The sequence below is a fragment of the Coptis chinensis genome, chromosome 7 (assembly GCF_015680905.1).
Source record: "Coptis chinensis isolate HL-2020 chromosome 7, ASM1568090v1, whole genome shotgun sequence".
Taxonomy (NCBI): Eukaryota; Viridiplantae; Streptophyta; class Magnoliopsida; order Ranunculales; family Ranunculaceae; genus Coptis; species Coptis chinensis.
In genome coordinates, this window is record NC_141462.1 from 33,799,786 (window position 1) to 33,816,086 (window position 16,301).

Here is a 16,301-nt window from a genome sequence, read left to right on the forward strand (position 1 = left end):
AGAATTCTTTTTTCAAGAGTTGTATAATTCCTTTGAGCATCGTTTAGAGTTTTACTAGCATAATAAATAAGAGTGGATTTATTATCTAGTTTCTGTCCCAAGACAGCACCAACTGCATAATCACTAGCATCACACATAAGTTCGAAAGGTTTAGACCAATCGGGAGGTTGTATAATGGGTGCAGAAGTTAAGGCAGCTTTCAAAGTTTCAAAAGCCTGTTTACAATTAAAATTAAAATCAAAGATGGCCTCCTTTAAAAGCAGATTAGTTAAGGGTCTAGCTATTTTCGAAAAATCTTTGATAAAACGCCTATAGAAACCTGCATAGCCTAGAAAGGCTCTAATATCACGGACAGTCCGTGGTATAGGTAGAGTCGCTATTTTATCTAGTTTGGCCTTATCTATTTCGATGTCATCACTAGATACGATGTGACCTAGTACTATGCCTTTTTTCACCATGAAGTGACATTTTTCCCAATTTAAAACGAGACTATTTTCTTCACATCATGTTAAAACTTTAGACAGGTTAGTCAGGCATTCAGTGAAAGAGTCTCCATAGATAGAAAAATCATCCATTAACACTCCCATGAAACGCTCTACCATGTCACTAAATATATGAAGCGTACACCGCTGGAAGGTACCAGGAGCATTACAAAGGCCAAAAGGCATTCGTTTATAGGCGTATGTTCCAAAAGGACATGTGAAGGTAGTCTTTTCTTGGTCATCAATATCAATAATAATTTGGAAATAGCCAGAGTAGCCATCCAAAAAACAATAAAAAACATGGCCAGCTAAATGTTCAAGCATCTGATCTATAAAGGGTAAAGGAAAATGATCCTTTCGTGTCATGGCATTTAAACGTCTGTAATTAATACAGATCCTCCATTTCATAGGACCATGCGTGGCAACATATTCACCCTTGGCGTTACGTACCATGGTAATCCCTGATTTCTTTGGAACTACATGAATGGGACTTACCCATTCGCTATCAAAGATTGGGTATATGATACCCGAATTGAGTAACCATAAGACCTCTTCCCTTACCACTTCTTTCATGGCAGGGCTTAAACGACGTTGAGGTTCACAGGAAGTCTTTGCGTTACCCTCTAAATGGATACGATGAGTGCACACATTAGGGTCAATTCCCTTAATGTCGGCTATGGACCAACCAATCGCAGAACAATGTTCCCTAATCACCCTGATCAACCTTGTCTTTTCCTCCTTAGATAACAGAGAAGATATAATTACCGGATGACTACCATCCGGATCAAGTTGAATATACTTTAACTCAGGAGGAAGAGGTTTAAGCACCGGGATGGGAGGAATATCTATAAATGCTTCTGGAGGGTCCTCATCTTGAGTAATGAATACTTGCTTAGGCAGCAAGTCTTCAAACTCTATATATGGAGCAATCGAAGGGTCTACGATTTGTGTAGACTCGAAGATGGTGTTGACTTCCTCTATGTAGGAGTCATCGACAAAATCTGAACTTCCAAAAGATAGGAATTTATGCATATGGTTTTCTGGAAACGTGTTATTAAAGTAATCTTGAGCTAAGCTCTCTATCATGCTAACCTCTCCATCTATAGACGAATCTGGTAACTGTTTTATCAGTTTAAAAATATTTACCTCAACCGAAATATGGCCAAAAGACAAGGACATCGACCCATCGCGCAGCTTTAAAAGCGTTACCCCGCCGCCAAGAAGGGACGCCCCTAAAATGATCGAACAGAGTCGTTAGCGACTTCTGTATCAAGGATAACAAAATCTGCAGGATAGTAGAAATCCTGGACCTTAACAAGCATATTTTCAACCACACCCTTAGGGTACTTAATTGATCGATCCGCTAATTGGAACGTCATTTTAGTAGGTTGCATCTTTTGTAGACCTATTTGTTTGTATAGATAATACGGGAGTAAGTTAACACTCGCCCCTAGGTCTAGTAAAGCGATCGTCGTGTAGGAATCTCCTAAGGTGCATTGTACAGTAGGATGACCAGGGTCCTTGTACATAACGATTCCATTGTATTCCATTAAAGTTGGAAATTGTTCAGTTAAAAAGGCGTCTTTAGGAATATTTGTCTTACGCCTTTTAGTGCACAACTCTTTGAGAAACTTAGCATGTTGAGGTAATTTTTTAATTGCGTTCAGAAAAGATAAGTTTATTGTTAGATTTTTAAAAACTTCCCTAATCTCGTCGAAGTTTTTATCCCTGTTTAACATAGCTAATTTATGGGGAAACGGTGGTTTCTCTCTATATTTAGTGTATGGATCAACTGGATGCCTAACCTTTGCTTTCTGTTTCTTAGGTTGTGGCTTAACTAGTACCTCTAAAGGGGTAGGCTCTTCAATTTCTATTACGGTATCTAGTACAATCTCCGGTGTAGGGACAACTGGTGGGGTAACTATAGGCATAGTTACTTTATTATCAACCACTCTCCCAGAACGGAGAGTGGATATGTCATTTAGCTCACCTACATTTTTATTTTCCGTACTAGTATTACCATTTACCTCAAAGGCTGTGTTTGTTGTTTTAGGATTAGCTATCGCTTGTCCTGGAAACACCCCTTTGGGTTACACTTTCTCTTGAGCTAACTGCTGTAAGGAAAGTTGGATGGCTTGTAAAATCTGTTGTTGAGATTGCATAAAGGTATCGAAAAGATCCGGTTGTGGAGAGTGTTAGCTATAGGTTGTGTGACAGGAACTATGGCACGTTGATTATTAATGGGTGAATTTGATAGTTATTATTTACCGGAATGATACCTCTATTAGCATTATAATTATTATTGTTATAATTATTATAATTACCCTGACCTTGTGCTTGACCTTGTCATGGTTGCGCTTGGTTGTTATAATTATTATAATTACCCTGACCTTGTCCTTGTCGTGGTGGAGCTTGGTTATAATTGTTTGCTTGCCTAACATTTTGATTATTAAACCCTGGAGGTGTTACTTGTTGATTATTTCTCCAACTGAATTTAGGATGTTGTCTCCAAGGGGCGTTAGGAATAGGAAAACTATTAATCGAGCAAACGTTATCTTGTTGTGACTGTTGTTGTTCATAGGCAAGAGGACAATAGTAGTCGTGATGCTCTAGACTCAAACAGAAATTACATGGATTGGAGTTGACATTCATGACGGGGATCGGCGTTTGTTGAACAGAAATAGGCTCTACCTTTTTAGTTAGAGATTCGATTAAATTTTTTAGTTCCGGATCGGGTTTCATCTCAAACATACCGGCGGCTTTAACTGTTGTAGAAGAACTAGCGGAACGGGAGATATCATCACTACTCCCCCCCCCCCCCCCTAGTTATTATTACGCTTAGTTTGATCTTCTAAAAATTTATAAGCCTCTGAGGCTCCCTTACTTAGGAAACTACCCACATTCATTATGTCAAGCACCTCTTTGTGGTGGTGTAACAATCCCTTGAAAAAGGCACGAACTAGCGTGTCTTTCACGAGGTTATGGTGTGGACACTCTATAAGTAGATCGGTGAAACGATTCCAAGCCTCTGAAAATGATTCATGAGGATTCTGTTGAAAGAAATGAATCTTGGAAAGCATTTCATCGGTCTTCAGTGGTGGATAAAAATGTTCTATAAATAGTTGAACAAGTTTAGCCCACGAAGTCCACAATTAGCGCTTTGGGCAGCTTAACCAAGACGCCGCTTTATCGGCTAAAGTGAAGGAAATACCCTTAGTTTAATTTGTTCAAAGACCAACCGTAGGATGGTGGAATGTAGTAAGGACTTGGTCAATCCCACGATAATGTCGATAGGGCTTTTCATGGTCTAACCCATGAAAAACGGGTAACAAATTAAATATATTCGGGGGAATTCGAAAATCCCCTACTGGGTCTGATAGAACGATGCAAGATTTAGGGCTATAGTTCAAGGCTTTGTAAAAGTCAGAGAGAGGAGACTCTCTTTCTTCAGCCATTGCTTCAGGTGGTGTGTGTGGTATATTAGTTAGAGGTGTAGTCGATGGTATACTAGAAAGGTGTGTTTCTTGCCATTATCGGTTAATTACGTTAGGCGTTTTTCTTCGGCCTGACCTTAATCTCATGCAAGGCTAAGACCAATCTTAATGAAACACAACAACACTCCAAACAATCCTGATATGCTAGTATGAACCTCTAACAAAAGATGCGAAGTGTGGAAGAAAAGAGTACCTGAAAGTCTCCTTGCTTCGCTTATGAATAGCGTCTTGTTTACGCGTGCTCAGTGTATATAACAAGTTAGAACACTGAAAATCTTGAAGAAATGGAAGTTTGAATCAAACCTGTGGGAATCGGGCAGTTTTAGCAGAGGGCGTCGCTAGGCGAGAATAGGCTTTAGGCCGGGGGCGCAGTCGCGATTTCAGTCAAGATGGAATTCCAGGCATGTGGGCGCAGGTCGCGCTCCAAGGTAGCCTTGGGAAGGCGCAGGTCGCGCTCAGGCAAAAAGTGGAATTCTAGGCGTGTGGGCGCGGGGTGCGCTCGTGTTTTGCCTTGGCAGGGCGCAGGTCACGCTCAGCCAAAAGATGGAATTCTAGGCGTGTGGGGCACGGGTGCGCTCGTGTTTTACCTTGGAAGGGCGTAGGTCGCGCTCAGCAAAAAGATGGAATTCCAGGCGTGTGGGTGCAGGTCACGCTCCAAGTTGGCTTGCCTGTATGCTGGTCGCCCGAGTAATTTTTGAGGAAATTTGAGTTAAAAACAGACAACCACAGTGAGAATCAAACAAGGGTGGGTGGGTTATGGGACTTTGAAAAACTATCAATTCTAAAGAAAACAATACTAAAGAGTACTAAGATGGCAGTGGCGCCATTTGATAACAATAAAAAAGACAGTCTTACTCACAAATAAAGCAATGAAACCCTAAACAAAAGTAAAACTATAAACTGTTGCCTATACTAGACTTATCAAAGATATTTGTTTTCTACTCTCAAATCTATTGACGTAGAGTTGGAATAGAAGATTCGTTCCACTCCTAGTCCTTTAGCATTCAAGTTTTCTATAATTGATGGTCTATCCAAGGTCAATGAGAGATTTACGAAGGGAATTTATACTACGATGTGAATTCAAATAACAAGATACAAATAACGGAATGCTAAGAGTTGAATCTAGATAAAGAATTGGGGGAATTTGATTCCACCTTGATTACCAACTTAATAAACTAGCATAGATTTGTTATAAACTAATTCTTATGTTCTTACGGTAAGAATTGGTCGTTCTAATCCCTAATTATACATGGCATTTCTACCAATTCATAACTAGCATGTGAGGTCGTCCACCCATTCTCATGGCAAATCAACGACATTCTAGAGTGGAATAAATTCTTACAACGATTCTATACTACACAATCAAGTTTTCATAAAGGCTTCATCAAACCCCTCTAATGGAGGTTTAGCCTTGATTCATCAAACTATCATTTTCAATTGAATTAAAACTAAACATAATATAAAGATTTGGACTTTACTAATTTAACTACTCAAGAATTGAAATCCAAATTAATAACTAGGAAATGAATAACAACCAATAATTGAAATTAGATCTAAACAAATTTAAATGACAAAATCGAAATTAATAAGAACTACTATTTTATTTATCAAATGAAATGAAGAATAATAATTCAAATAATTAATCTAAAACAAGGAATGAAACTAATTAATTACTCATTGAAATTCAAAAACTAGATCTACAAGCTATTCTAATGGCTACTTTCTATTCTAAGCTATCTAACTATATATCTTTTCTTCAGAGCTAAGTCTTGCTTTTGTAAAGGAGGAGACCAGATCCACAATTTCATGCATGGGCTGAGGAGCTATGTTTTGGGCCGGAAAATCGAGCCCAAAGCCCAATTTCTTCAGTCCACAGAGCCCGTTTCAGCTAGCTTTGACTTCAGTAAACTTTTCATCCACTTTTACTCCTCTGATTTGGTCAAGGCTTAGACTATTGGAAAGCACTTTCCGAGCTGGTCGTTTTGACGTAAGGTAGGCCCAAATCCGAGGCCTGAGTCCAAAGATATGGTCTTCGGAAGTTCTGCTGACTTGTGCATTATTTATGCTCGTGTTGACTTTTCAGCTTTTGACCGGGCTTTATAAAGGCTTTGTCTCCTTGAATCTTGGCCTTTATCATAGAACTTCTTAGCAAACAACCCTTTGCTTTTTTATATCGCCAAAGTGGCACATTTCTGCACATAGTTGAGTTCCATGCCTGAAATACATAAAAGCACGTAATTAGCATTAACTCTTATTTATTACTCGCATAATTGGTCTAAAAGTAGTATTATTAAGGGGTTAAAACTACAGTTTTTGGCTCTTATCAATAAGCCCCCGACACATAAAGTTCTACCAAAAGTGACACAAAAGCCTTACTAAATGTGTCACTTTTTGTTAATAAAAGTGACACTTAAGAATAACCTCTTGTGTCACTTTTAAGAAAGAGTGTCACAGTACTTGTCTCAAAAGTGACACTAGTTGTATCCGTTTAGGACCAGAGTGGGACATAATTTTGTTTAAAGTGAAACATTAAGTATACTAGTTGTGTCACTTTTGGACCAGAGTGAGACATAAGTACGTCAAAATTGACACATTAAGTATACTAGTTGTGTCATTTTTAAACTAGAGTGAGACATAAGTACGTCAAAAGTGACACATTAAATATACTAGTTGTGTCACTTTTGGACCAGAGTGAGACATAAGTACGTCAAAAGTGACACATTAAGTATACTAGTTGTGTCACTTTTGGACCAGAGTGAGACATAAGTATGTCAAAAGTGACACATTAAGTATACTAGTTGTGTCACTTTTGGACCAGAGTGAGACATAAGTAAGTCAAAAGTGACACATTAATTATACTAGTTGTGTCACTTTTGGACCAGAGTGAGACATAAGTACGTCAAAAGTGACACATTAAGTATACTAGCTGTGTCACTTTTGGACCAGAGTAAGACACAAGTACGTCAAAAGTGACACAAAAGCCCCTTACTTCTTGTGTCATTTTTGGGAATCAACTCCATATAACTCGAATGAAAAAAAACAAGCGACACATAAGAGTGGTCAGTTGTGTCACTTTTAATAGATATTATGTCACTTTTTCCAAAAGTGAGACAAATGAAAATAATTTTTTTTAAAAACATTTTCTCATTTTTGTATTCCATCGTATTCATTTCTCAACCTACATCCTATACGTCATAACCAAAATCCCATTAACCTGCTTTATGACATAAACAACATCCACATACATTTATCAAAACATCACAACCAAAATCACTTTAACCTGCTTTATGATACGGAAACAACATCCACTCGAGAAGAAAGAAACAACATTCAAAACAATTAACTTCTATTGATTTCATCGATCAAACCAAGTATTTATCATCTAGTTTGACTCCCAACAAAAGAAGTCATTCCAATTCCAAAAAAAAACTACATAACGCCAATACTATCCTAGTAATATCTTAGCTTGTTGTGCGCACTTCCAACACCAAAAACCTAGCTGCTATCTATTCATCTGTTAATCGATCCATGACACCTACATCATATCATGAAGTCGTCATTCCACTATAACTAGTATATAAAATTAAAAAACAAGTGAATCAAGAAGGGTATATTGTACAAGTAAGAAAAAAAAAAATGATAAGAAAAGTATATATACATAAACAAAGGGAAAATATGGAAGCCAACTTACCCAAATTAACTACTCGGTAAATTGTTGGATAAAGTCAATGAATTCAAGACGAAGTTCATCTATTTCAGTGGTGTAACTCTTCTTGCAAGAGAACTCCAATACCTGTTCGACGAAAAATATATTATAAATATTATGAAAATGAATAATGCAGGCAATGCATTGCCTACCATATTTACAAATGCACCAATTTATAAGCTAGCTAAGACTATATGAAAAATAATGTTACTTTACAATCACCTTCTTTTTGATCGGTGGACCAGGATCTTCTACTAAATCTCGCATAAAGCGCAATACATAATATCCGCATACAATCCCCCCTTGTTGTTGTGGGCACTATACATAATTAATACTTGCATTAACACATACACAAATTGGAAGATACTTTGTATTATATTCCAAAGAAACTAAGTTTACTGTCACATAGTTCCAATTTGGATTTGGATTCATCTTTCTCTTTCCTTTGGACATATTTGATGTCTTGATCGCACTTAAAATGCATTTGTTTCATTCTCATTATTTTCAAGATAGAATCAAATATACAATGAAAAATACAATAAATAAAGACTAAACTCACGTGTTTACTAATAATTTAAAAGCTAGATCTGATGTCCCTCGAAAATCTTTTAAAGAGTCCAACCAGTACACTTCCATTGATGGTATGTCAAGAACCATTAAGACCCAATGACCCCTACATGACCAGTTATGTGGATGCATATTCAATTAAGTACTTTTAATTATATAACCAATCGGAAAAAAATAAATAAAAATAAAATAATTTTAATTGTAAGAAAATAATGTATATGTACTGCAAATGTATAAACATAGTTACCCTGTGTTGAAAGGAATTAAAAGCACATGATCACCATGTTAAGTCGCATATAAATATCTACAACATATATATACATTATGTTAAGTCGTCGCATATGAAAAGTTAAATTATACCTAACACAAATAAGCTCGCCAAATTATTCATACCTCATGTAGGAGATAATGCAGCTACTATTTAACATTCTCTTCTCACACACATCCATCAACTCATCTTTTGAAACTCGTACTTCCGCCATCTCATCATGGAAAAGAGTTCCAACCATTGGAACTTCTATAAAAGCGTTTTCTTTCACTATTTTGTCGACACAATCCACAAACTTTCTGATCTTATATTGAATACTGCCCCGCGAAAGTGGAATACGCTTCTCTACCTAACAAAAAGTTGATGAACAAGATTGATGTTTATATAACAACATTAAGTAAATTATCATACAAATATCCATATCCTTATACTACCTCGTCACTTTTAAGTATCACAAGTTTCTTAAGCCATGCCACAAACGAGTTTACCACATATTTAACAAATATATGTTCATCGCCGTTTCAAACTAGGAGAAAGGCATCACCACACAATGCTTTATTTATTGAGACTTTCATATATGACTCTCCCAAAGGCATGTTGTGAACAGTATCCTCTGGCCCCTTCCTTGCTAAAACACGACCTTCGGCAACAATGTTGTCTTTAGATCCCAATGCCAATCTACAATCTTGGTCCTATAACAAATAAGCAAAACAAAGACAGCATTATCTAGTAACAAATTTGACACAAACATTTAATCAACCTTTGTAATTAAGAAAATATTTTTTTACCTTCCCATCTTTAGCTTTAAGTTTTTCGAAATCCACAATGCTCTTTCCGTTGTCTATTTTTGACTATACGACGAAGTGTACATCAAGTTAGTATATGTGAAGCACTTGGAATAAAAGAATGAAAAAAGCTACGTATCATTCCCTTCATTTACTCCTATAACAAATAAGCAAAACAAAAACAACATTATCTAGTAACAAATTTGACACAAACATTTAATCAACCTTTTTTAATTAAAAAATATTTTTTTACCTTCCCATCTTTAGCTTTAAGTTTTTAGGAATCCACAATGCTCTTTCCGTTGTCTATTTTTTACTATACGGTGAAGTGTACATCAAGTTAGTATATGTGAAGCACTTGGAATAAAGGAATGAAAAAATCTACGTATCATTCCCTGTATTTATTATACCACAATGAATATAACATGGTTAAGGCAACTATAGAATGAACTTACCTGTACATTTTTTGACTTAAGTTTTACTGAAGTCACACCTTTTTTTTGTTGACCACCATCTTTTCTCTATACATTAAATATGAGTTTAGTTAAAGAGAACACTCGAAATATGTAGAAAATCAGAAATACAAATTTAAAAGCCAAAAAACTTACCTGCTTAGACTTGCCAATCACCTGATGCCTATTATCACTTTTGGCACTATTGGATTCCACATTTTCTAATGGCAACGAGTTGACGAGTTTTGGTCCTTGCTTGAGCAACTCGCTCAACAGTTCTGTCTTCGCTGGTGAATTAGTCTCACCTTGTTCTTTAAGCACATGTAGCACCAAAATTTTCAACTTCTCGTTTTGAGCTTCTTTCTCTTTCAACTTCACTTCCAAATCCTCGTGATATTTCTTTGATCTTTTATTAGGAAGATTGAAATACATAGTGGGAGTCGTATATTATCCACCCGCCATAACTCGACCACTAGGCTTTGGAGTTCCCAATGCCATAGTAAGTATGTCATTCTTTCCTTCTATTGCCAAAACCCCCTCCTCTACCTTATTTTTCAGCTCCTCCTGCAAAAATAGATATAAAATTCAAAATCAACGAATGAGTGACCATAGGCTGTTCTAAGAAGAGACGAAGACGGAGAAAAAGGCTTCTAAGACTTGAATATAACCTCCATCTGATTTTATCCAAGTCTGCCTCATGTACGGAAAAGCCCGAAAACTATTTCTATAATGCTATGAATAATATAAACAGATGTAATATTATACACTTCCAACATTTCATGGTCTATTACAATACCCTCTAGAATCCCCATGCCCTAAGAAGCAAAACTGATTTTCTTATCATGCAATCATTCTCCCTAGATTTAGTCTACTGGAACGTGTGACCCTACCAGAAACAGAGTAGCAATGGAAAGATTACAGATACTTCACTTATAGTTTAGACATTTTTGCTAGGTCTGAAGATCAATCTTATATGTGTTCATTTAAGGATGATACGGAGGGATTAAAGCAAAATAAAACAATTAGCCACTCCTCATATTCAAGTGGAGCTTAACCGACTGCCAAATTGGAGGTGAGGAATGAAAACAGATAACCCTATTCTACTCCAGGTTAAATGTAGTGGCAATTACTCAAGATGCAGTGCTCGTGTTATATATGAGGGGTCCCTGAAATCTGGAAAAGAAGTCGCGATCAAGAGATTCAGTCAGATATACCGACTTGGTCCCTTCAGCGACCCCTTCACCAATGAGTTAGCGGCAAATGTGGGTTGCTTGAAACATAAGCACTTGGTTAAGCTCTTAGGATGGTGTTCTGAAGGGAAAGAATTGGTCCTAGTTTATGAACACATGGCCAATGGAAGCCTGGACAAGATCCTACATAAGACCGCCGGACCTAACTCACCAACAGTTCTCACCGGGAACACGATTAAAAAATTATCCTTGGAGTTGCTTCTCGCGGCTTATTTACCTGCATGAAGAGTGTGAGACATAAATAATTCATCAAAACGTGAAGACATGTAACATAATGCTTGATGAAGAATATCCTGCAAAGCTTGGAGATTTTGGCTTGGCAGAGCTTTATGAATGTAACAGAAGTACACGAGAAGTGACCATACCAAAGCAGGAATGATGGGGTATCTTGCACCTGAATATGTTCATACAGTGTTCCCACCGATAAGTCTTATGTATACTGCTTTGGTGTGGTGGTGTTAGAGGTAGCAACTGGAAGGCTGGCAGTAGATAATGAGGGAATTGTGTTGGTTGATTAGGTGTGGGAAATGAGGGCTAAAGGAACTCTGCTAGAGGTTGTTGATCAACGATTGCAGGGGAGTTTGTGATGAGACAGATGTGGCAGAACTAAAGCTAAAGATCAGAGACTTTGAGATAAATCTGAAACGTAATATTGGAGCAACAAGTACTTCAATACCTATTATTTCACCTCAGAGCCGACAGCAGTTCCAAGTAAGCCAGTAGCCGAATCAGCTCCCACATCATCACCACCCTCACCACCAAAAGAGACCATCAATCCATTTAAATATGTCTCTCCAGAGAAGCCATCAAAGTTAGCATCCTTAGAAGCTTCTAGATCAAATGAATATGTTCTAGTCTCATCACCAACAGTTGGGTCCATTCAAATAGGAAGAACGGTGAAAGGAAAGAAGCAACCTCTCGTATGTAAAGTGGGTGATGTCATTAAAGAAGGGCAGATAATTGGCTATTTGGATCAGTTCGGCACCGAACTTCCTGTGAAGTCGATGTTTTTGGAGAAGTCCTAAAGTCTTTGTTCAGGTGATGGGGAAGCAATTGGCTATGGAGACCCTCTTCTTGCTGTCTTGCCATCATTTCATGGAATTAAGGACTAGGGATAGAGGTCTAAAGATAATAGTACTCTGAAACTCTGATACTCAGATACTCAGATACTCAACTACTATTTGTGAGAATAATGGAACTTCGGCTTTTTACTTCGTCAAAAAAAAATGACCCTACCAGAAACAGAGTACTATTACAGCTCTAAATTATAGAGTACTATTACAGCGGTACTATCAGAGTACTAACAGAAATAGAGTACTATTACAGCTCTAAGTTATATCCATTCATGGAGCAAAATACAAGGCAAGATCAGAGCTCGTCAACAATTTATGGTAGGTGAGGGCCGGATTAGGCAGAAGAAACTAGAGAACCAATTGAAACTTGAAGCAAAGCTTCGCGAGCTTGAGGTAATGCACTACTAAAAAAAAGACTTATAATGACAGCTAAAAGCCATCATGAAACAGGTTTAATGATGTGTTTTCATTAAAAAAACAACCGTCATTATAGAGCCCGTCATAAAAGTTTGCCAAAACCGTCATTAAATTTATGACGATTTTACGAAAACCGTTATGCACTTCAAATATTTTATGTCAAAAATAGAGATAAAATCGTCATAATAGGCAATAAAATATTGAGTGTTACATAGTAACCATCTTTAATTTTAGTACAACTGTCATAATTTTCAGCAAAAACCATCACGAAACCTGTTCAATTTGTGATGGTTTTGTCAAAGCAGTCATAAAAATATACATTTTCTAGAAAAAAATTATTTATTAAAAATTATTTTATACCCAGAAAATTGAATAAATCATTTAGCACGTATACAATCAAACTCCACTGCAAACAACTTATCATGATCACAAATGTAACAAACTAGCTAGTTCGTGATCTATTCACAAAACAGAATCCATTACATTCCACCATCTCAAAAAATTACATACATTTAACCAAAATTATCCACAAAATATGTCTAAAAAAGAACGGTTTGCATGGTTTGAGTTTCATTCATCGAACCTTGTCCAAACTTATCCTGCAAAAAATCAAAGTCCAAAAAGAAAATAAGAAGAGTATCATTCGAAGAAAACGGCGAAAGGAAAAAAAAATGTTACTGACAAGACGAAAGTGATAAAAAAAAACGTGTTACATTGCATCTGGTCCTTGCAAGAGTTCCAATGAACATCTAATAAGTTGCAGTAAATATCATATAATTTTTGCCACAATTTCAAATGAGTATAAGTAAGCAAATATTGCATTGCTGAAAGAAAAAAGTACATGGGGCTCCAATAGTCCGCTATAATAACAATAGCACTATTAGAAGATTAGTCAATTCATCTATGGATTAGACAAATTCAGATTAGTACCATAAGCAAGTGCAATCTCATTCCATTCTATATGTAAATTATTAATACAGCTAAGGTCTACTGAGTTCAAGTCATAAAATGCCTCATTCCATTGTAGCTAATTCCCACTAACTATTAGTGATAACTATACTAGAATGCAACATTCAACAGGTCAACTAACATGCACGAACGGAACAAATACCAAATCAAACCCTTACTAAATGATATGCACAATTTATAAAAGCAAAAAACAGGTACAACCAATAAGATATTTTGGCACTAATGATATTAAGAAGGAAAAAGGAATAGAGGAATTTTTCTCTACTCACAGTCTCACATAGATTGAAGGCTACTTACGATTCTGATCACCAACTATAGTCTCCTCACAAGCTCAGACTAAGCAACTTCTAAAAGTATGATCACTTTGTACCTGTAACATTAAATATAACCCAAGCTCATTGGCAACCATGTTGTACCCTGAGTGACTTAGGATCTAATTGCTAGGAACAAGATATCATTAATTAAGACTTGTTTTAAAACATAAGTGAGGTGGCAGGGCCTATGTGTAGGCTGGGTTGCAATCTACATGTAAGAACTAGCCTTCTTGATTGGGAACAAAACTTTGAACTAAGCAAAAGAACATATAATAACTTGAAAACTCTAGAAGGTCAATGTAAGATTTGATAGAAAATAGTCGATAGAACGATCTCGAAATAGATAACAAATTAATGCAACAAGTCTTAGAACAAAAATTGAATCAAACAAACGAAATGATCAATGCAAGGCGATTTACCAACTCAGAGTTTCAGACAAAAAATGCAAAGCTTGTATTCCACACGAACCAACCCTCAACAACTCGATCAGCTCTTACAAACACCCGTTAATACAACAAAGAAGAAAAAGTCAGAATCACCCAAAAAGAAAGTCAATATATCCTTAACAGTGAACTATGTGAATAGTACCTACCATAGTATTTAACTCTTGAACCATTAAACAGCTCAACAAATTACCAAGGCAAGAAGCTTGCAAAGCATTCAAATCCTCTAAAATTAGTTACATTAGAATAACTAATAAGATATGTATGCATCAAGTCACATATATATATAAATATATATGCATTCAAAAATAGCTATGAACATAGCAACTTAGCTCCAGACCAGGAATGCAAACCATGCATCAATTCGAATCAACCATTCAAAACACGATTTAAAGTTTCTGCCCTGCGCAAACCACTACACCCAACTACATATGAACCTAATTATATACAACACCAAGGAATTGAAGCACTTGTTGGTTAACAAGTTTGTGTTGAAGCCTACTTTCTTGAATTGAGCGAACAAAAGCAACCAGCTATATGAAATTCCTTTTCCACCAATATACAGTAGTACATTGAAAACTAAATAGAATGCAAACAGATAGTGCATACTTTAAAATATTGAAGTAACTAACACCAGCACAAACAATGTTTTCTTATGTCGAAACCCAAATAATTTGAAAAACCCCAATTTAAAATCCAAACAATTAGAAAACCCCCAATTTGAAAACCGTAACAATGTTTAAAACCCGAAAGAATAACCAAACCAGAAAACGTGATTGCTAGATAATGATAGAGAGAAACCAAATACCGTGATTCTTTCGCTCTCTCTCGAAATCAACAGAAAAATATTATTCTTTTTGGGGAAGCCATGTTAAAAATATGGTGGTTACCTGAGGGATGGGAGATTGATAAAACGAAAGGCGATCAAAGAGACTAGCTAGAGAGACATTGAGCAGGAAAAAGAAGCATAGCCGTTGTCCAGGAATATTCTTGAGCCAAAACCCTTGCGAGAGAAAAAAAAAAATGGTCATGACCTTTTGTTTTAGTTGACCAGGTTTAGTTGACCCGGGCTTATTTTTGTATTCGAGGACTCTTGACGCTTTAACTTTCAAAATGCGACTCAGTTCCAAAAATTTAAAACGAACACATTACGGTTTAGAAATATATCAGCTAACGATTTTGCCAAGCACCTCATAAATTTTTTTGACACAACTCATGATAACGTCAAAAATTAAACAAAACCGTCAATAAATTTTTAAGTTTTTTTTTTTTTTATTGGTAAGCCTGTTTTAAATAAGATCAGTAACTCTTTGATGCTAGGGGAGTTCGAACCCTATGGTATCATCACCCAAAGGTTTTACCGACTTTGCTAGTCGGCACCTGCTACTTTGGTTTATTGTACTGCAAACTTGATTGTTTTAGGAAACTTGTCATAAAATTATCATATTTTCTTGACACTTATGTCATACACGACATAATGTTATAACAACCGTCATAAAATCATAATATTTTCTTGACGCTTGTGTCATATACGACATCATATTGCAACAACTGTCATAAAATTATTATATTTTCTTGACGTTTGTGTCATACACGACATAATGTTGCAACAACCATCATAAATTTATTATATTTTCTTGACGCTTGTGTCATACATGACATAATATTTCAATAGCCGTCATAAACATATTACTAAAACACCTATCTTAACGGTTTTTAACAAAGTCGTCAAGATAGATAAAAACCAACCGTCATAATATGTCTTTTTTTTAGTAGTGATGACTTTTATTCATGTCCGTTGGTTAGTTCTTAGAATCTCTATTCACTCGAACTTTGAACGCATGGGTTTAGGAAACCAGTGACGTCGTGTGCATTGTGTGGACTGGTGGTGCAGTCTGTGAACTGGTGGTGTGCAATGTGTGGTGGTTTGCATTGTGTGGACTGGTGTTGCAATGTGTATGTGGATTGTTGGTGTGTAGTGTGTGGTGGTGGACTGGTGGTGCAGTGGTGTCAAAACGCAGATTTAGCAATTTTAGAAATATAAAAAGCTAAGCATATGGAGTGTTGCCTCCTTCCAACAA

General features: G+C 36.4%; 1 protein-coding gene and 1 long non-coding RNA gene across 2 annotated transcripts; both read right to left on the reverse strand.

Annotated features, from left to right (window-relative positions):
* Positions 1-7,696: 7,696 nt before the first annotated feature.
* LOC147487197 (uncharacterized) lies at positions 7,697-8,262 on the reverse strand. The gene is made up of 3 exons (XR_015200922.1): positions 8,242-8,262; positions 8,082-8,154; positions 7,697-8,000 (listed from the first exon to the last, which is right to left on the reverse strand). It is a non-coding gene; the product is annotated as an uncharacterized LOC147487197 (long non-coding RNA).
* A 370-nt stretch (positions 8,263-8,632) lies between these two features.
* LOC147487198 (uncharacterized) lies at positions 8,633-10,186 on the reverse strand. Its single transcript, XM_086573974.1, has 5 exons — positions 9,911-10,186; positions 9,758-9,823; positions 9,306-9,368; positions 9,045-9,209; positions 8,633-8,866 (listed from the first exon to the last, which is right to left on the reverse strand). Exons 1-5 carry the CDS (start codon positions 10,184-10,186, stop codon positions 8,633-8,635), a joined length of 804 nt encoding a protein of 267 aa, XP_086430100.1.
* Between the last annotated feature and the right edge of the window lie 6,115 nt (positions 10,187-16,301).